General features: G+C 51.2%; 1 protein-coding gene across 1 annotated transcript; it reads right to left on the bottom strand.

Moving 5' to 3' along the window:
• Positions 1-18,184: 18,184 nt before the first annotated feature.
• LOC141040841 (uncharacterized) lies at positions 18,185-19,056 on the bottom strand. Its single transcript, XM_073506958.1, has 2 exons — positions 18,607-19,056; positions 18,185-18,310 (listed from the first exon to the last, which is right to left on the bottom strand). Exons 1-2 carry the CDS (start codon positions 19,054-19,056, stop codon positions 18,185-18,187), a joined length of 576 nt encoding a protein of 191 aa, XP_073363059.1.
• Positions 19,057-22,575: the final 3,519 nt, after the last annotated feature.

Below are 22,575 nucleotides of genomic sequence, written 5' to 3' on the forward strand. Positions count from 1 at the left end.
ACCTCAACCGCAACGCCCTCCACGGCTAGTAGTTGAAGCCGAGGCCGAGCCGTCCGTACCCGAGCCAGTTCAACCACGCCGTCCTGCGCCTCACCGCTGCCGCTCCAACTTCGCCACCCTCCACCGCACGGGAGCTGTTCCTGCTACGCCGTCCTTCGCCGCCTCGGATCTGCTTCCCCTCCGCCGACATACGGCCACGGCAACATAGTCAACAATTTGGCCATGGTTTCGTCCAAGCCTGCACCCTCCAGAACATCGGTTTCCCCGGTAAAAAGAAGAAGATCGGCGCGACATGTGGAGGTGACCACACCAGCAACCGAAAAAGGTACTCCTCTTCCCTTATTCGTGCAAATCATACATCTCTGCTTGCACGGTATTCATCCCACAACCGAAAAAGACACTAGTTAACCGCTTCTTCTTGATACTAGATGTTCCTAGTAACTCGTGATGCACAAGGTTTCTCCTTCATATACTATTTCACCTTAGCTAGAGGTCCGTCGCCCCCCTGAATTTCAATTTCTTGGCAGTTGATTCCCAATTAACGGAAGCATTCCCCGGCGTAACAGGCGCTAGTACGCCTATTACGCTGGGGAAGCAGCGCCTTGGTGTTTATCTTGGTGGCGTGTGCGATCTAGAGCTACTGGCGCCCGATCTGGAGGTCGGCCGGGATTAAAGGGATGGCCCGGGGGCGCTGCCAAGCACGGCGGTGGTGTGAGGTCGATGGGAGGGCAGGGCGGCGGAGGCAGGGGTCTGGGCCGGTGGTCGCTGGTGGTTCAAGAAAGATCGTCAACAGTGACTGGCGGGAGGTAGACGAAGGCCATCTGCCTGTTCCTTATAGATCGGCGTTCATTAAAAAAATCGACTGACCTATTTATTTTCAGTCGACTGTTTTCTTAGATATGACCACATGTGGTGGTGTGCTGGAGGAGTACCTGCATTTCCTGTGCTCATATATTACAAAATCATACGGAGTAGAATCTAATTTTGTTTGCCATGCAATATTGTAGAGCTATCATATGTCTCCTGTCATTTATTTTTCAGCCACCTGCTATCTGCGACTTTTACAGTGCACTGGTTCTGCACACACTTCACCCTTACTCTCATTATTGTGTTTTTATGCAAGGGTATTTCAGACTCTGCTGCCATGAGAGAAGCCAAAAAGAAAAGAGAGAAGTCGCTCCAGCTTCGTGTGCGGGTAGGCAAGACACGTTACAGCGCTATAAAGGGTGCAGTGTCAGCAGATGGAGACGGTAAACGTAGCTCTGGAGTTGATGACCTCGCTCTCAATGAACCACCATCCCAGGTGCTTGCTTTAACTTCGCGGTGTCATATGTGGTTGCATGTTCCATATGGTGTCTAGCTTGTATTCGAAAGGTCGAAGTCGGTAAGATAAGGAAAGATATTTTTTTACATGAACCACCATCCCGTGAGCACCAGAAGACAAATAGCTAGTCAGGGCACTGGCCGAGCCAGTGACAAGCCCAGCAAAGATAGGCATCACCTGGAAGCCAACTAAAAAGCTGCGATGGTGGCGAAGCAGCCCGCCTCCCACCAGGCTCTCAGGTCCTAGATGATCATGCTCACCACTCCAGCCGGATGTCTAGCTTGTATTGCTTCCAATTTGGTTAAATTGCATTTGCTTAGCTTACACATTATACATTTGAATATGACATGCCTTTCTGTTTTTGGTACATACTAGTACATCGGTGTATTAACCATGTTCTTACATCAAACTAATGTTCTTGTGTATCCCTCATCAATCACTTATGACGAGGCAGGCAGGCAAGGGGACTACTCCTCATTTAAAAATGCAGCGTCAGCCTCCCGACATGATTCTCAAGAAACAGAAATGCTAGATCAAGATAGTGAACGTAGCTCTGTAGTTGATTACAGCATTTGCCCTACACTAGCATAGCAGGTGCTTGCTCTAACTTGGCAGCGTGATATGTGGTTGCATGTTGCATATGGTGTCTAGATTGTAATTCTTCCAATCTGGTTAAACTGCATGTGCTAGTCTGCTTAGCTTATACATTATACCTGTTAATGTGACATGCCTTCCTGTATTTAGTACATAGTACATTTGTCTATTAAGCATGTCCTTACATAAAACTATTGTTTTTTTGTATCCCACATCAATCAACATGACGAGACACCTTTAGTATATGCAGTGCGATATTAGTTGCATCTTTCAGATGATTTATAGCATGCGCTGCTTCTAATTTGTTGAAATTCCATTTATGATGGGACGCTTTTAACTTGGCAGGGTCATATTGGTTGCATCTTCCATGTGGTGTCTAGCTTGTATTGCTTCTTATTTGCTGGAATGGTTTCTGCTTAGTTTACACAAACAGTTGTGAACATGCCATGCCGTCCTGTTTTTCGTACATATTCCATCCTGGTATCATGTGTTTGCCTTACATCAAAGTAGCGATTGTCAGTATCATGCATGAATGAGTTCAGAAGAGAGAATTTTATAGCTTTTTCTTGTCGGTTTTACTTGACAATTCAAAATCAATAAAGCGGAAGGAAGTTAGCAAGGCAGCAGATAAAGGTGCTCCTTCCGAACAGAGGGCCTCTACAGTTTCTACTCCTCCACACCCCCAAGATGATTTCCAAGACAACACATGCATAGACACTCAACAAAGCTGTGTTTATGATGAGCACGTCTCCCCTAGTGCAGCATCACGGGTGCTCCCTCTAACTTGGCACTATTATATGTGGTTGCATGTTATGTGTGATGTCTAGCTTGTATTGCTTCTAATTTTGTTGAATTCCATCTGCTTACTTTACACTTTATACTTTAATAAGACACGTGTTCCTGTTTCTAGAACATACAATATCTGTCTATCACACCATGTTCTTACATCAAATTACTACTGTTGTGTAACCTGCAACAATCACTTATCATAAGACACGTTTGACTTCGGAGTGTGATATAGGTTACATCTCACATTCTTTTCTAGCTTGTACTACTAATTTGTTGAAATGGCACTTATGACGAGACAGTTTTAACTTGGTAGAGTGATATTCGTTGCATCTTTCATATGGTGTCTAGCTTTCATTGCTTCTAATTTGTTGAAATGCCTTCTCCTTAGTTTACACATCATAAGCTGTGAATATGCAATTCTGTGAATATGCAATGGCACTAATGACGAGAGACCTCTAACATGGTAGTGTGATGTTGTTTGCATCTTGCATATGATTTATTTCTTGTACTGCTTCACATTTGTTTAAACACCATTTATGATGAGACACTGTTAACTTGGCAGAGCGATATTTGTAGCATCTTTCACATGATGTCTACCTTCCATTGCATTGCTTCTAATTTGGTGAAATGTTTTCTTCTTAGTTTACACATCATAGTTCTGGTTATCTCTTCCGTCCTGTTTTTCATACATATTACATCCTCCTATCATGTGGTTGTCTAACATCAAGGTTCAGTTCGTCTGCATCATGCATCAATTTGTTCTAAAGAACTAAATTGTTATTCATTTTTCTTGTCGGCTTGACTTAACATGGCACAGAGAAAGAGGAAAAAACACAGAATGGCAGGGAATGAGAAGCGGATGAATCCTGCAGATTCTGCTGGTACTGATGGTGCAATAGATGGTCAAAGTCCAGCGGAAAATTCTACAAACACGGCATCCCATGCTACACGAGTTGCAAAAATGCCAAACAGAAACAAATAGCTGCCACCAAACAAGCAGAGACATCCCTAGTTCCTGCAACACCTACCACAGTACTACCAGCTGCACGACTTACTCGTGCGTCAACTGAGCTAGCAGCACGTTCCCAAGCTCCCTTGCCACCTGACACTACTTCCCAAGCACTCTTGACACAAGACGAGTTGGCAATATCAGATGAACCTTGTGAGCTTCAACAGCAAGAAGGTAGTTGCTGGAGTCAAGTTACAGTTGCATGCTTCTTTATATGTAGTCTCACAGTTTGATGTACACTAACACTTCCTATGTTCGTTGTTGGACTAGCACCTAGGCGCAAGAGGAAACAAACATCAGGGATAATGCTCGATAGGTTAACTAAATCTAGAGGAGGAAGAATGGAGATCCGTTTTGAGGCAGGTTTAAAAAGGCCACGTGATGCTACAGAGTCAGCCAAGTTAGTATCAGAGGCAGCGGTTGCCGTTAGGTGTCCTCCCAACATGGATTCAATACAGGAATGACAAAGACGAAACCCAGTTCAACACCTTCCTCGACCATTTATCTGTAAGTATGGTTATGTATGGAAACTAGTAATATCGTCTTGCTCTGTCCCATACTTTCTAGGTTGCTGATAATGAGACTCCCATAATTTTCAACAGATGAGGTTCAAGTTGGATAGCCAAGATGATGCAACCAGACAAGCTTGCACCCATGTTTTCAAGTCTGCTCTGCGACAGTATCGGTATAACTTGAGGAAAACTCACTTTGAAGGCAAGGCTAACAGTGAACTTTCCCAAACATCTCTAGTGGAAAAAATATCGGATGAAGACTGGAGGGGCCTTGTTAAACACTGGTCTGATCCGAAGTATCAGGTACATTATATATATGTGATCAGATCACATGTTGAAGTCCTATTTACGCATGTGCCACACAAATCTATCTTATTGTAGGTGAACTGTTCAAAGAACAAGGCCAACCATATAAAAGTGAAATTCCAATAGACGACAGGATCTCGTAGCTATATTGCACACTGTGAGGCTCTTGTAATTAGCTGCCGTTTCACTCTTTTCGCTATACCATATTATCAGATCTATATTGACTTGTTCGAAATGCAGAGGAAAGCCCGCAAGGACCAAAAAGTACCTGAACCAAATGCTGTGGAAATCTTCAAGGACTGTCACACCGGCAAGAAGAAGGGCATGACTACACCAGTCAATGCCGCTGTTGTAAGTCCTTAATCCTCATGCCTTTTAACTACTACTTACTCTGACATGTGGCTTGAACTGCATGGTTTGCAACCAATGTCTATTACTCTTTTCAATTTTATACACAATTGTCTTAGTGTATCATTGCACTTTACAAGGTTTAAAAGAGAGGAGTGATGTTCCTTTGATCTTGACCCGTAATCTAGTTCCGTGCTGGACTTGCCCACACAACGTTACAATTGCCTGTTTGTCTGTTCTCAGTTGTTTTGTGATATGAATGATGTCATACTATGCTTACCGTATTATAAACTTCATCTCTTTATCCTTAGCCCTTAATACAATGTGAAGAAATAGACAATACATTAGCGATGCTACATGGTCATATGTCTGGAACCTGGTTTTATTATGTACTTTGCAATAAAATACAACTAATATTTTACATGGATTCACCAGAATAAGTTCCGTATATAGACCAAAGCTATTTTGTTTGGTTTTGCTACCTCCTTAATATCTTCTGTTCTGGTACTACTAATGTAAAACCTCAACTTTTCAGCAAGCTATGGAAAAAATGGTGGAACCGCCACCTTCTAAAGGTGGCGAGGCAACTATAACCGCAATGTCAGCTCTTGCTGCAGTGGGTCAGTACCTGTCCACTAACAGTGTCAAAAGCACGTTCCGGCGTAATACTGGGTTGGTTGTTAAGGCAATATCGTCCAAACTGCCTCATGATCAAGATATGCAAGCTCAAAGCAATGTTGTATCTGCGCTCCAGACACAAGTCCATTCCCTAACAGAGACCCTTTGTGAAACAAGGAGAAACATTGCTCAATGTCGTCAAGATATGCATGGTTTTGAAACCAGACTATCAAACATTTGCTATCTTGTTCATGAGCCTAGGGGAAATGAAGGCGAGGGTTATGGTGCTCCATCGGAGAATACATCATGAAAACGTAACAGTCAGGTCAAATGAACTGACCTTCTGAACTTCTGGTGGTGCATTTATCTGCTAGACTGTTAAGTTTTATGCTAACCTTCCTTTTGTTATATAGTTGTAATTTGTTTTGGTGCGATACAAAATTTATTCTTAACGTGCAGCCACCGGCTGAAGAAAACAGCAAGCCATTTTTGTATAGTGTAGGGTGTTCCCTATATTTGCACTGGTGGCGATCTTTGATGCCGAGTGGATGTAATCTGTGCAATCGCCTTAATAGCCTAGCATTAGTTTCGGCCTTATTTATTTCATAGTCTTCTTTTTCCCTGGTTTGCTAGTGGCCGCAACTACCATGGGCCATATACGGGCCGTAGGATCCATGGGTCCCCTACGGGCCGTCGATAAATGGACCTGTAATCGGTGGGCCTCGGGCCGTCGGATAAATGGGTCTACATGGGCCGTAATCGGGCGTAATTGGTATCGGCCCAGCACGGTAACAGGCCGTAGGACAGCAAAGGCTTAATTCTGTCACAGGCATAATGGGTCGTTAATGGGCCAGAATATAGGACGGGCTGGAAACGGCGCAACGGGTTAACAGGCCAGAAACGGGCCGACTCTTGCCATGGGCCGAATTTGGCCCATTAGGGTTACAGGCCAGTAACGGGCCGACTCTTGCCATGGGCCGAATTTGGCCCATTAGGGGAACAGGCCAGTAATGGGCCGACTCTTGCCATGGGCCGAATTTGGCCCATTAGAGGAACAGGCCAGTAATGGGCCAGAAGTAATCGAGGGCCGAAAAGGAGCCCAAGAACGTATGGGCCATCAATAGGCCGAAAGCTAACACGGGCTGGAAACGGCCCATGTAAATCACGGGCCGTTAACGGGTATAAAGAAAATTATTGTTCATTATGGGCTAGAGTCACCGTTGGCCTGTAAAGGGCCGAAAGATACGAAGGCCTCATATGGGCCAAAAGACGTCGTGGGCCATGCATGGGCCGAAAGTGAAATGGGCAGGTGTTATATTCGACGGCCCACATGACGTTGTTCGGCCGATTCCCTTTAGGGCCTAATGGGCCGTGAGTTAACGGACCGTAAAATGGGCTATTTGCGAAGAGACCATTAACAGGCTTTTCATGGCCTAGCCCGTTAACTTTTGACCAAGTCAAACGGGCCGGCTTTGTAAGCTAAATGGGCTAATGGTGGGCCGTGGCACGTGTCGACATATCATAGGCGCCTATCTGACCCACTGACGAGCCGACACGTGTTTCGTCCGGCCAATAAGAATTTTACACGTGGAAATTTCCCATTGGTCGGGGCTGTTAACGGGTTATCGGATCCAAAACCCGACCCGATAGCTTAACGGCGTTCCGTTATGGTGGATGCCACGTGTTGGTCACCCTTGACGAAAGCACTTCTGTGACACGCGATTTATCGTCATGGAAGTGGACACTTCCGTGATGATAATTTTGGTAATGTCGTGGAACACTTATACGACAGCACAGGTATGACTATCTTGATTCTGTCATAAAATCATCATGGATGTACATGCATGACAAAAAACGCGGCCTACTGTGACAAACACGTATCATCACGGAAGTGTATTTTTTGTAGTGTATTTTATTCCAACTCCGAGAGGCTTGCACCAGTCCATAAATGGATCGCTGGAGCTTGCACACTTTGTTAGCACCCTTTGGATCGATAAAACCTTCAGGTTGCATCATATACAACTCTTCTTCCAGAAATCCATTCAGGAATGCAGTCTTTACATCCATTTGCCAAATTTCATAATCATAAAGTGCGGCAATGGCTACCATGATTCAGACGGACTTAAGCATCGCTACGGGTGACAAGGTCTAATCGTAGTCAACTCCTTGAACTTGTTGAAAACCTTTCACAACAAGTCGAGCTTTGTAGACATCAACATTACCGCCAATGTCTGTCGTCTTGTTGAAGATCCATTTATTTTCGATAGCTTGCCGATCATCGGGCAAGTCAACGAAAGTCCATAGTTTGTTCTCATACATGGATCCCGTCTTAGATTTCATGGCCTCAAGCCATTTTGCGGAATCTAGGCTCATCATCGCTTCTTCATAGTTCGTAGGTTCGTCATGGTCTAGTAAAATGACCTCCAGAACAGGATTACCGTACCACTCTGGTGCGGATCTTACTCTGGTTGACCTACGAGGTTCGGTAGTAACTTGATCTGAAGCTTCATGATCATCATCATTAGCTTCCTCGCTAATTGGTGTAGCTGTCACAGGAACCGGTTTCTGTGATGAACTACTTTCCAATAAGGAGCAGGTACTGTTAAATCATCAAGTTCTACTTTCCTCCCACTCACTTCTTTCGAGAGAAACTCCTTCTATAGAAAGGATCCAAATTTAGCAACAAAAGTCTTGCCTTCAGATCTGTGATAGAAGGTGTACCCAACGGTTTCCTTTGGGTATCCTATGAAGACACATTTCTCCGATTTGGGTTCGAGCTTATCAGGTTGAAGCTTTTTCACATAAGCATTGCAGCCCCAAACTTTAAGAATCGACAACTTTGGTTTCTTGCCAAACCACAGTACATAAGGCCTCGTCTCAACGGATTTAGATGGTACCCTATTTAACGTGAATGCAGCCGTCTCTAAAGCATAACCCCAAAATGATAGCGGTAAATCAGTAAGAGACATCGTAGATCGCACCATATCTAGTCAAGTACGATTACGACGTTCGGACACACCATTACGTTGTGGTGTTCCGGGTGGCGTGAGTTGCGAAACTATTCCGCATTGCTTCAAATGAAGACCAAACTCGTAACTCAAATATTCTCCTCCACGATCAGATCGTAGAAACTTTATTTTGTTGTTACGATGATTTTGTACTTCACTCTGAAATTCTTTGAACCTTTCAAATGTTTCAGACTTATGTTTCATTAAGTAGATATACCCATATCTGGTCAAATCATCTGTGAAGGTGAGAAACTAACGATACCCGCCGCCAGCCTCAACATTCGTTGGACCACATACATCAGTATGTATGCTTTCCAATAAATCTGTTGCTCGCTCCATAGTTCCGGAGAACGGCGTTTTCGTCATCTTCCCCATGAGGCATGGTTCGCAAGTACCAAGTGATTCATAATCAAGTGATTCCAAAAGTCCATAGGAATGGAGTTTCTTCATGCGCTTTACACCAGTATGACCTAAACGGCAGTGCCACAAATAAGTTGCACTATCATTATCAACTCTGCATCTTTTGGCTTCAATATTATGAATATGTGTATCACTACTATCGAGATTTAATATAAATAGACCACTCTTCACGGGTGCATGACCATAAAAGATATTACTCATATAAATAGAACAACCGTTATTCTCTGATTTAATTGAATAACCGTCTCGCATCAAACAAGATCCAGATATAATGTTCATGCTCAACGCTGGCACCAAATAACAATTGTTTAGGTCTAATACTAATCCCGAAGGTAGATGTAGAGGTAGCGTGCCGACCGCGATCACATCGACTTTGGGACCATTTCCCATGCGCATCGTCACCTCGTCCTTAGCCAATCTTCGCTTAATCCGTAGCCCCTGTTTCGGGTTGCAAATATTAGCAACAGAACCAGTATGAAATACCCAGGTGCTACTGTGAGCATTAGTAAGGTACACATCAATAACATGTATATCACATATACCTTTGTTCACCTTGCCATCCTTCTTATCCGCCAAATACTTGGGACCACGGTAAAACTTCTCGCGCGCTTCGCTTCCCACGACCTGCGCGCGGCGCGGCGTGGCGTGGAGGGGTGTGCGTTTCATGGGCGGCATGCATGGGGTGGTTCCTGCACGCATGCATCACATCGCAGTAAATGGGCAGCGCCACCCGCACCTTCCTCACAAAAAGGGGAAACCGTGGGTGCACTGTTCCTTTTACCCTTCGCGCAATCCCAATCTTCGGAAGCCTCTGCTTGTCTTCCTCTTCTTCCCCAAGCTTCGCTCTCGCTTGCCGCTGTTGCGTTCCCGCTGTCTTCTGCCTTGCCCTTCTCTCCCAGCCGCCATGGCGCCGAAATCCGTCAAGGGCAAGGGCGTGGCCAAGAACGCCGGAGCGGCGGAGCCGCCGGAGAGTGCGCTGGCGGTGCAGTGGACGCAGTCCACCTTCTTCCCCTCGACAGTCGACGTGTTCGAGCTTCGGGAATCCTTCAGGCCCTTGTGGGGACTGAAGATGGGGGGAGAGAAGTCGGGGCACCCTGCCACACGCGTCATCCCCGCCAACTGTGCCGAGGCTGCCCCAAATCGGTACCCCTTCTTTGTCGACTATTTTTCTTGCGGGCTTTGTCCTCCCTTCTCCGATTTCTTCAGTGACATCATGCACACCTTTGGCTTCCGCCTCTTGGATTTTACCCCAAATGCGGTGGCGTGTATGGCCCTTTTCGCGCACCTCTGCGAAGGCTTCGCCGGGGTGCACCCCAACACGGCGCTCTTCCGCCATTACTTCTTCCCACGGATCTAGACGGGAGGCGCCATTTCGGGTTGCATCACCTGGATCCCAAGATACAAGGGAGCGTACACGGATGGCGCCATGAAGGAGAGGTGGGAAGAATGGCGGGGCCGGTGGTGTTGGATCGAAGAGAAGGACCCACCGGCATTCTGCGAAGTTCGCCGGGTGCCGCCGGTCCGCAGAAGCGATTGGGGCGACGTCGACACCGACGACGAGAAGCTCACAGTCGCTACCACCAGGATCCTCTGGCTTACCGAGGCTGGGCTCACCCTTGAGATGATCGGGGCGGACTTCATCCGCCGCCGGATCGCTCCACTTCACAACAAGGGGAGGCCGGCCTGGCTCTTCACGAACCCCGCCAAAATCATGCGGCTTTGCCTCGGCCTCAACCATAACTTCACGGTGATGGGGCATGCCCATTTCTGCCAGCGGCTCTTCCAGCTCGATGTGGGCCGCGACGGCGAGGTTGAGTGGACCGGCAAGGTCCCGAGGGCCGCTGCGAAGGCCGGCAAGGTCCTCAAGGGGCCTTTGTTCAAGCTGCCAACGGGGGTGGTCCCGTTGTGTAATAACTCACGCCGGCCTGATATCATCGCCATGATGCCGGACTGTAACGCACATGGCCCTGACCCGAGCTGGAAGGAGCCGGAGGACGCCGAGGTGCAGCAGTTCTTTGACACTCTGCACGAGGGGTACGTCAATGCCGACGCCGGGCGGCTGCTCGTCCAGGACACCACTCAGGCGGAACTGGACTACATCGCCACCAGGGCGAGGGAGGCGCAGCTTGCCAAGGAGGCCGGCTGCGCTGGCGGTGTGGAGGACAGGGCTGCGACGGCTGCGGAGGAGGAGGAGCTCGCCCGGTGGGCGGCGGCTGCCGGGGAAGCCAGCAGCGCCGGCCCTGAGGCTCCTCTGGTTGAGGAAGCGGCCGACGAGTCGTTGGAGGAGGAGGAGGCCGGGGCTGTTGACCCTCCGGCCATGGGGAGAGGGCGAGTTCTATGGCGGGCCACCTCCAGCGAGCCGGTGCGGCCCGTCAGGGCCGCACGGCGGCCAAAGTCCCCGGAGGAGGTGGCGCGTCAGACGAGGGCCGCGGCGGCGAAGAAGGTGGTGAAGGCCGTGGCAGCGAGGAAGAAGGCATCTGCTTCTTCTCTGCCCAGGCGTACGCAGACTCCGCCCTCCTTTCCTCCTCCGGCAGATGCCGATGTAGGGGTCACTTTTGACTACGGATCCCTCAGCCCGAGGAGGAAGAGGAAATCAGCAAAGGAGGAGGCAGACGACGAGTAAGTATCTGGCTCCTTCCCGTTATCTCTGCCTCTTAAATCTGTGTTGCTTGTCTTGACTCGCTTTCATCTTGGCAGGGACGTGGAGACACTGGCATAGAGGGTGAAGAGGGCCAAACCCTTGGCGGGCGGCCAGCCCTCGGCTGGTACTTCGAGGGCGCCACTGGTGGTGTTGAGCAGCCCGGATAGCAGCCCCCGGCATAGCCCCCAGCGTAAGTTCATCACTCTTCCCTCGTCGACATGTATTAGGGGCACGACACTTTGGCGCTGACCTTGCCAGGTACGCAGGAGGAGAGCAGCAGTAGGAGGAGCCGCAGAGGGCTACTCCCAACACGCCGCCCCCATCGACCACGCCGTCCAGAGGGGCGTCCCCGGCAAGGGCGCCAAGCACCGAGCCCACACACATGGAGGAGGAGGAGGAGAACTTGGGCGCCGGCGGCTTTGCCTCGACGCCAAATGTTGGCGGGGAGAGGACTTCTTTTTCCCAGCCTCGCACCGGTGCCGGTAAGTCGCTCGCCGTTCGTCCCCGTTCCTTTTTTCTTTCTTGCTGACCCTTGGTCTTGGCCTTGCCTCACTCCCTTCATCGGTGTCCAGATTCCTCCTCGGTGAGCCCAGAGGACGGGGACGCCGTCATTGAGGACGTCGCCAAGGCTGCCGAGAAGATCGCCGCCGAGGAGGCCGCCGAGGGCGCTGCTGAGGACGCCGCCAAGGTGCCTGCCGGGGAGGCCGGCAAGGCCACCTCTGAGGAGACCAGCAAGGGGCCTGCCGGGGAGGCCGGCAGGGCCGCTGCCGAGGAGGAGGAGGAGGTGGCTGATGACCAGCCTTCCTCCTCTGCCGCTTCCGGCTCCGGCAGGTACCTGAGGGGGAGTGACGACTTGTTCGCCCACCTTCCATGTGTGTCGAGCACCAGGACACCCGTCGAGGGAGTGGTGTTCGACGAAGAAGTGCTTGCCGCCGCCGGGCTTGAGGTCGTCGACGAGCCGAGCGTTGCCGGCAACGGCTCGCAGGAAGAGAGGCTCCTCCATGCGATGGGCGCCAGCTACCGGAAGCTCCAGGCGCTCCACCGCGCCCGCCTGGACAAAGCTAAGTCCAGGACGGCGGTGGTGGAGAAGGCGGAGGCGGACCTCCAGAAGCGCGTTGCCGAGACGCGGGACTGGTTCCGCGAGGCTCAGAAGGAGCTGAAGGCTGCCCAGGGCGAGCTGGCCAGGCGCGATGTGGAGCTCACCATGAAGCTGGCCGACATCAAGAAGGCCTAGGAGGCGGCGAAGGCTTGGCCGCTGCAGCCAAGGCCACCCGGACTCAGCACCAGGCCGCACTAAACTCCCAGGAGGAGGACCTCGCTGCGCACGAGGAGAAGCTTGCCGCCATGCTCCGCGGCAAGGATGAAGAGGTGGGGAAGCTTGTCTTGCAGCGGACCCGTGAGCTGGAGAAGAGGCACAAGGAGGCACTCGATGCCCAAGCCCAGGTACACGTCGACAAGGTGAAGGAGCTGGAGGCGGAGCGGGACGGGCTGAAGGAGCAGGCCCTAAAGCTGTCCCAGGAGAAGGACACGCTCAATAGCGCCCTGACGGAAGCGCAGGGCGCGGCCGTCAGCAGGGCCGGGGAGCTCTCCAAGGCCAACAACTCCGTCAAGGACCTCACGCTGAAGCTGGAGGGCCTCGAGGGGATGCTCACGGAGGCGGAAACCCGGGAGGGGATACTGGCCAAGGAGCTGGAGACTGAGAAGCAGCTGCAGAAGAATGAGGCCGCCGAGCACAAGGACTTCAAGGAGGGCGTGAAGCGCTGGATCGGTCGCCTCGAGGACGTCGCCGACAGGATCACCTCGTAGTTGGCTACCATGGGGATGCCAAGCGTGAGGTACGCCCCGGAGCGCAGCGGGACCACCAACGCCAAGCTGACCTTGTTCTTCGAGTGCGTTCTCGGGGCCCTGGAGCAGCTTCACGCCAACTGGGTGGCCTCGCTGACCGACGAGGCCCGGAGGCTTTGCCAGGGTGCCATGACCAAGGTTCTCACCAAGGTGGCATACTGGTATCCCGACCTCGACTTCGACGCCGCGCTGGAGAGCTTGCTGGAAGGTACCAACCTCGCGCCGCTCAGGGGGCGCATCGAGCCCATCATCAGTCGTGTCAGCGGAATTCTTAGGGTGGAGGGCCAGTGCCGGGATTAGGCACCCCGTTTCTTATCGCCGCTGCAGGTTCACAACCAAGACAATTGCTATCTCTAGTTAGAACCGCAGCAACAATTTGACGTAATATGACTCTGCGGCACGTTTAGTATCATGCATGTTATTTTCCTGTTCGATTTTCCTTTGTATGTCCACCCTACGTTAACTGGGTAGGTTTGCCTGCGCGTAAACCCAGGGCGGCATCTTGCGGACAGGTCCCTAGTGGCCTGCCGGGTGTGCTTGCTGTCGGGCGAACCACCTTACTGCCCTTAGTGCGGCCGCCCGAGTTGTCGAGTTTGACTCGAGTCAGAGTCGGGAGCGTTGCCAAGTGCGGAAGGCTACCCCGCCAATCTCGACATGGCCGCGTTGAGCTGTTGAGCAGACTCGAAACAGAAAAAGGGCGTTGCCAATCGCGGGAGGGCCCCTTTGCGTGCAGGTTTCTCATACGTAGGCAAGATCTCTGAGCACGATAACCTTATATATAGAAGGAAATAACTCAAAGCTCTGAATGACTTAGCTTCTCTGTTGCCAGGGACCTATCTATGAAAATTTTCTGCCAGGGACCTATCTATGAAATTTTTTCTGCAAACAAGCCCCTGACTGAGAAAACTAAAAACTCATTCGGGCAAAATACGCTTTCTGCAAGAAAAAACGCACTTTGGGCCGAAGAAGAGAGGAATGCGCTTTCGATAAGGGAAAGCGTACTCCACGGAGTACATCTCCACTTATCCAACGTGGCAGTGGCGGGGTCGGGGCTTGGGTCGCTGATGGGTGGGCCCCACCGCTAACTTTTCTCTCCTCCTCGCTCCTTCTTCTTCTCCCCGTCGCTCGCACGCAGAACCGAAGGAGGTCGCCAGCGCGGGTGCTCGTCCGACCGGCTCCGACTGTCTCCCGCGGTGCTGGGCACATGGATGAGCTTAGTGCGACACGGCGCAGGCGCCTGGACCGGTTGTGGCCGCCGAGGAGGACCAGCACGGCGAGGGCGGGGGCGTCGGCGGACAGGAGCTTCCGGTGACCTTGGAACGAGGCCACCGGCAGTCCGGTGAAGAAGAAAGGGGGTGGGGCAGCGTACTGGAGGTGGTAGATGGTGCTGATGGTGGTAGGGTGGAGGGAGAGGCTCGGCACTGCCCGAATTTAGGAAAGTGCCGGCCACGGGCACTGCGGCCATGGGAAGGAGTGAGAGCTCCTCGAGCTCGAATAAGAGGCTAGGGAGGGGTCTAGGAGTGAGGCATGGGCGATGGGATGCTCGGGAGGCCGCGGGGAGGGGTTTAAATAGGCGGGCGAGGGAGTCATGGCCGAGTGCCGCCGCTCGAGCTCGGCCAAAGCTCTGGCTAGCTCAGCGAGCACGGGCAGGCACGGGAAGACGGCGAAGCATTGATGCAGGGGTCACGGAGAAGAAACGGACGCCGACGAGCAGAAGAAACGGACGGAGCGAGGAGCGGGTCAAGCGGGGCACAGTGCACCAGTGGGCGTGCGTCGGCTAGCTCCGATGAGGATGCTTCGGGAGCGGGCAGAAGGTCGAGGGCGACGGGTGAAGGCAGGGGAGCCAGGTCGGCACGCTCGGACGTGAGACAACCGTCGAGGCAGAGCTGCCCGACGAGTCCCGACGCCTAGAGCGCGACCAATGCTACCAGAGCGCGTGCACAGACGTGCAAAAGATGCGGTCACCACTATGGCTGGCAAGGAGGGGACGCAAGAGGCTGCCTGTCTAGTGATGAGTCCCTGCATCATAGAGGCTGAAGGAGGTGATGGATCGACAGAAGAAGTTCTGCAGCTGAGTTAGTCTTCGATTATAGTTTGTTGTATCAAACTTTATGAAGCCACTGTGCTCAACAGAGAACTGATTGGGTCAAATGGCGTTGTCTAGGATTATTAACTAAGGGAAGACTACCATCCTGGGGAGTTTTAGGAGAAATGGACCAAGGATTAACGTAGTTGCTGTGTAAGTGCACATTTGGTCCAGAATCAAGATCAAGATGATGCACCCACATAGAGCAACCACTTGAGCTCATATTTGGCAAGGCAAAGTTATTTGGCCATAAGAAGATGCTGTAAAAACTTCATACCAAATGGTCAAGCCAAAATAGTACTTGCTTCACAAACATCCTCTCTGCCCAAAAACTTGCAATAATTTTGGAGGGAAAATGGCTTGACGAAATGGCCTCAAACTTGGTGGAGACATGTTATATGGATAGAAGCATGATCTGGAAATTTCTCAGAATTAATGAAGTAATAAAAAATATACTTGCTTTACAACCTGAAAATATTGCCAGAAACAAAGATCTGATCTTGTGCTCACATAGTTCAAAGGATGGAGCTGAAATTTGGAGGAGAGTGATAATATGAGCACATGAAGAGGTGTGCAAAATTTCAACTCATTTGGATACACCTAGCTAGTACTTCCTTCACAATGGCTTCTGTTTGACAGAAACTTTGAAAAATCGCTGAGGAAGATTCGCTAGGCAAATAAAGTTGAATTTTGGCATGGGGCAAAGATTTGGATGATATATCATGCCCAAAAAGTTTGGGAGCAAACAAGATAAGATAAGTGACACTTCCTACACAAAATGCCATTTAGAAAAGAATAGAAGAAGGAATATTGGGGAATTATATTTGAACTGGCCAAGTAAATGTTTGGGCATATTTGAGCAAGATATGACCCAAACAATTTATGAGAATTATTTGGGAACTTTTGGATGGACAGAAATATAGGTTGCTTCACAACCTAGGGCACTTGAGGTTATTCCTTTAATAGAAAAGGAAATTTCCCCAAGAAAAAGAATTATGGAGTTGGGCTAGAATGGATATGACATGAACTTGGGATGAGTTGGAGGAGGATGAACCACTTGGGAGAAGGAGAAATGATGATCTCCCAGGTTTCAAGGCCATAGAACCACTCCAAAAAAAATAGAGCAAAAACCAAATAAATCAAAAAGAAAAAGAAAGGGCCAAAAACTAGGCTGTTACAACAAGGTCGCCCTCGCGGAAGGTACGTGGCTTGATCTTCTTGTTGTGGTAGCGGTGCAGGCTCTACTAATAGATGGCGGACCGACTGAGTGCTAGAAGCCGGGCCTCTTCAAGAAGATCGACGCCGCCTTTGTGGGCCTCCTGTGCTTCCACCTCCGTGTACAGGGTGACGCGAGGCGAGTCGAACTAGATGTCCGTTGGGATGGCGGCCTCGGCCCCGTACACGAGGAAGAAGGGTGTGAAACCGGTTGATCTATTTGGCGTGGTCCGGAGACTCCAAAGGACGGCCGACAGCTCCTCAATCTAGCAGCCGGCTGAGCGCTCCAGCTTCTTGACCAACCGAGGCTTGATGCCGAAAATAATGAGACCTTTTCCTCGCTCCACCTGGCCATTTCACTGCGGGTGAGCGACCGACGCGAGCTCCAGTCGGATGCCCTGCGTCGTGCAGAAACGAGCTAAGGCGCCTTTGACAAAGTTCGTGTCATTATTGGTGATGATGCTATGCGGGATGCCGTATCGAACGGTGATGTCCCCGATGAATGTAATGGCTGTGGGGCCGTTCGGCTTCTTGATTGGCCTTGCCTCAATCCACTTTGTGAACTTGTCCATGGCAACTAGCAGATGGGCATGCCACCGCGTGCTGTCTTGAATGGGCCCACCATGTACCCCATACGGCAAACGGCCAGGTAATGGGAATGGTCTTGAGCGCCGAGGCCGGTAGGTGCTGCTTGGTGCTGATACGTTGACACCCCTTGCACTTCCGGACCAACTCCTTGGCGTCGTCCGGAGCAGTCGACCAGAAGAAACCATAGCGGAAAGCTTTAGCAACGAGGGCTCTAGAGGCGGCATGGTGGCCAAATTCACCTTGATGGATGTCTTTGAGGATCGCAAGGCCCTTCTCCGGCTCGACGCAATGCTGGAAGACGCCAGTCGCACTGCGCCTGGCAAGCTCTCTGTTGATGATCTTGTACGCGGTCGCCCGGTGTTGCACCTGCCGGGCCAAAACCTTGTCGGCTGGGAGCTCGTGGCTCACCGGAAAGTTGAGGTGGGCTGCGCCCAAGATGGCACTTCCACCACCATCATGACAGCAACCAGGACTAGGGTGGCCGGGCGGGGAGGCGGCGGGTTGGAGTCGGTCGCTCCTTGTTGCGTCGGGGAAGTCCCTAGGCCGGCTACAGCAGTCCCCGGGCCGGGTTTAGGTCCTACAGCCCTCGGGCCGCCTGCAGAAGTCCCCGAGCCGGAACCGACTGCTCCAGGGTCAGCCGGCATGAAGATGGATTCTGATTCTGGCGAGGGCTGGATAGACGGCTTGCGCAAGCACTCAAGGGAGATGCCGGCAGGTATGGCCTACCGGGTGGAGCCAATCCGTGCCAGGGCGTCGGCTGCTTCGTTGTCGGCCCGTGGCACATGGATGAACTCGCACCAATCAAAGTGCCCACTGATCTGCTGGACAAGGAAGCTGTAAGTGGCCATGTTGGCTTCCTTGGCTTCCCAGTCGCCAGAGGACTACTGGACCACAAGGTCCGAGTCGCTGTAGCACAAGATGCGGCGGATGTCGATCTCCTTGGCTAGCAAAAGCCCGTGGACGAGCGCCTCATACTCGGCCATGTTGTTAGAGGCAGCGAAGTGGATCTACAGTGTGTACTTCAGCTTGTCGGCTTTGGGAGAGGTGAGGATGATGCCGACTCCCAAACCGGTGCGCATCTTCGAGCCATCGAAGTGCATCCGCCAATGAGTGGAATCCGGAGCCAGCGACAGGTACTGGGTCTCGACCCAGTCAACAAGGAAGTCAGCCAGCGCTTGTGACATGATGGCGGTGCGGGGCTGGTAGAGGATTGTGTGGGGAGCCAGCTCAATGGCCCACTTTGCCACCCGGCCCGAAGCATTATAGTTGCCCATTATCTCGGCAAGGGGGGGGGGGTGCAGACGACTGTGATGGTGTGCTCCTCGAAGTACTGCTTCAACATCTTGGCGGTAAAGTACATGCTGCAGCACATCTTCTGGTAGTGGGGGTAGTTCTGCTTGGAGGCGGACAACACCTCGCTCAAGTAGTAGACATGCCTCTGGACCGGCTGTGCCCTGCCGGCCTCTGGGCGTTTGACAACAATCATCCTATTGACGACCCGGTTGGTAGCGGTGATGTAGAAGAGCATGGGCTCTTTAGGAGCCGGAGCGGCCAGAACAGGCAGCGTGGACAGCATCCGCTTGAGCTGGAGGAACGCCTTGTCCGCTTGGTCGGTCCACTCGAAGCATATGGTCTTCTTCATCAGCTGGTACAGAGGGAGGGCCTTCTCGCCCAGCCCGCTGACGAACCGACTGAGAGATGCTAGGCACCCGGTGAACTTCTGGATGTCCCACAGTCGGGTTGGTTTCTTCATCTGCTCAATGGCCTTGATCTTCACGTGGTTGCACTCGATCCCACGCTCAGAAACAAGGAAGCCAATGAGCTGGCCGGTTGGTACTCCGAAGAGACACTTCTCCGAGTTGAGCTTGATTTGAAAACAGGGCAAGTTTGCGAAGGTCTCCTTGAGATCCTCCAAAAGGGTGCCGCGCTTCTCCGTCTTCACCACTATGTCGTCCACATAGACATGGGCGTTCCTGCCGAGTTGCTTCAGGAGGCACTTCTGCATGCATCATTGAAAGGTGGTGCCGGTGTTCCTCAAGCCGAACGTCATGGTGATGTAGTAGAAGGCATCGAAAAGGGTGATGAAGGCAGTCTTCAGTCGATCGGCCGGTGTCGTGGTTCTAAGTCTGACAGTAGAATGGGGGGTAGGTATGAGGAGGAAAGATCCTAGCTACGGTGTGGTCGTGCACGCAAGATTTACGAGTTCAGGCCCTTCTCAAAGGAAGTAACAGCCCTACGTCTCGGTGCCCGGAGGCTCGTCGATTGGATTATGCCTGAAGTTACAGGGGTTGCGAACCCTTGTCCCAGAGGAGGGGGTGACTTATATAGAGTGCGCCAGGACCCCATCCGGAGGAGGGGGGTGCGACCCTTTGTCCCAATGGACACGATTGCAGCGAGGTTCATCACTTCTCCCCCAACACCATCATGTACCTCGCTGCAATCGTGTCCATGTGTGAGAATTTTCTGGGCTATCGACCGCACTTGGGTCTCTTCAAACACATTTTCACTTGTCTTTCTCACTCTGTAAAAAAGGCTCATCCGAGTGATGAGAGGACACATGTGATCCAGATGTGTGGAGGTCTAGGGATCTAGATGAGGGGAAAAAGTACTTTCCCTGCTATGATTCTTCCCAATTCAGTCAGAGGATGGCAGTCGACCTGGTTCTATTGTAAGGACCAACCGACCCCTGGTCAGTTGACTGGCCTTCCTCCGTTTTCTATGGAGTGAGTTGAGAAGCCCTGCCCCTTGAAAGTGACTCCAGTTGAGAAAGTGGAAGTGAATATGTTGGTTGAGCGAGTAGTCCAACTTGTCCGCGACGGTGGGACTGGCATGGACTTGTTAGAGGTGTTTCTCATACAACGCATCCAGCCACTCCAAGCCCGTGATCATCCAATGTGGATGTACTCGGGTATTGATGACAGCACTCGGATCCACCCGGAAGAAGTTGACGAGGAGACGGTGGCACAGTGGCTGCAGGGCAGCACTGGCAACAAGGACAACCCCAGGGGGTCTCAGAGGATTCCCCCATTCGACAACACCAACGAAGCAGACAAGGTCTGACTCTTTTCTTCCGAGTGTCTTTTTGTTCTGACATGTATTTGTTTTTGAAACTGATTGACATCCACTCAACTCTATGCCTTGCAGATCTACACTGAGATGTATTCGATGCCCAACGGAGAGCAGGAGCAAGAGGGAGAGGCGAGTGGAGGTGACAGCGGTGAGTGGCATTCTGACGGAGGAGAAGACGAGGAGAGTGAAGACTCAAGTAGTGTTGAGGAGGTCGACTCTCCACCTCGCTCAGAAAGAAGCTCCAAGCAGAGGCAAGACCCAGCAAGTGTTTGTGGCAAAGCGACTCCTCCGACTGGATAGACTTCAAAGCGCACTCGAACATCTTCTCCTGTGCTGACTAAAAAAGCTCTGCAGCAGCCCAAAGTCGCGCTGTCAAAGCCCTGGAAGGCCTTGCCCAAGATTAAAGTGGACGTCCCCATCGCTTCTGCGTAATCATTGTGCTCGACCTCTCAATTTTTGCATGACTCGATCTTCTGTCGACTCACTTTAATCTTGTTTTGACCGAGTGAATTCTAAAATTTGCAGTGTTGCTACCTCCGGGACTTCTATTTATGAAGATGATGATGAGGAGGAGATGGAAGACGCGGTCACTTCCAATGCGGGTATAATTCTTGTCATCTTGTCTTAACTTTACCAGCTACTTTGACGGTCGACTGAACACTTGCGATCGATTCTTTTGCAGCTCTGCCCAATGTTATTGAACCTCTAGATGACGACGAAGATGTGTCACAAAGATCCACGGGACGAAGGGACATGACTTCGGATAGGAAAGCACTAGCCAGCAAGACGCCCCGGTGGACGCCGGCGACAGAACCAGTGATTCAGCAGTCCGGAGACCTCAACCGGGCTTCTGTTACTGTTGTCGTTCCAGTGTCGAGTGAACGTCCTTCATCATCGACTGCACAAGTCCCTGTTTCGTCTGTACAACACCATGCCTCGGATCCTCAAGCTGCTGCGATTGATCTGCCCTCAACACTTTTCACCACCCATCATGTCCCAGAGGATCAAGTGGCTGCTGCCAAGGAAGCCATATGCCTAGCAGGACTTATGATGGAACAAATGAAAGTGGTGCGCGAGGCTAGTCAGGCTGCTTATGATGCCAGTTCGGCCCTCCAGGCCAATGTCCAGGCCAGTTGATTTCCGACTGATCTCCTAGCTTGATGCTTGTTCTGTTAGGATATGCTACCTGAAAACCTTTATTGTGCATCTACCTTGCATCTATACACCCACTGGGTGTTTTAATTTTCGCTGAATAATTCGTCCACTTGAGTCGACTGCTTAGCGTCGATTGTATCTTTGAACTAGTCGGGGCATGCAGAGTGCACCCACTGGGTGTAGTCCCCGAGGCCGCCGTCGAATGTGTGATTCGGCGGGGGTCTTGATAAAAATGTCTTCTTCTTCTTCAGTTCTTCCACTCGGTCTGGGCGGACCATGTCGAGTGGAACTTGAACCAGTGGGGACACGCTGAGTGGACCCACTGGGTGTTGTCCCCGAGACCACGGTCGACTGCGGGCAGTCGGTTGTGGTCTGAGAATAACTGTTGCTTCTCTCTTTTTTTAGATTCTTCCACTCAGTCTGGACGGACCATGTCGAGTGGAACCTGGACCAATGGGGGCACGCTAACTGCACCCACTGGGTGTAGTCCCCGAGACTACTATTGAATGTTTGATTCGGCAGTAGTCTTAGAACTTTTTGAATTTGAACATTATTGCTCGAAAGCAACCGAACTCTGTTTCTGCCGACTGACTATCTTTTGACCACAGAGATCTTGGGAACTTGGAGCTCGGTTTGCTGACTTAGAGCAGAAGCAAATCTAGCTCAATCTTGATCTGGAGTTGGCCAAGGAGAACCTGCAGAAGGCTAAGGATGATGCTGCTGGTATGGAAAATTTATCGACTGGCTCTCTTCCGAATAGAGTGTTATTTCCTTCCTCTGAACCAAGCGTTATTTCTTTTAGAAAAAATGAGACAGGCTTTGGATAAGAATGATCTTGACCTTGCGCTGCACAAAAATTGGCCGAAGAAAAAACAGCACTTGCCGACCAGAAGCTGGCTTGAGTCGGAAAGTTAGAAGAAGAAAATGCCAAGCTGAAGACTGCTCTTAACGAAGCCAATAGGGAGGTGACTCGGCTCAAGAAGGGCAAGGAAGCTTTGTCTGAAAAGGTTGGTGATCTTAATCGGGGGAGAGACGAGCTGGAGACTTA

This window comes from Aegilops tauschii, chromosome 2 (genome assembly GCF_002575655.3).
Source record: "Aegilops tauschii subsp. strangulata cultivar AL8/78 chromosome 2, Aet v6.0, whole genome shotgun sequence".
NCBI classification, from domain to species: domain Eukaryota; kingdom Viridiplantae; phylum Streptophyta; class Magnoliopsida; order Poales; family Poaceae; genus Aegilops; species Aegilops tauschii.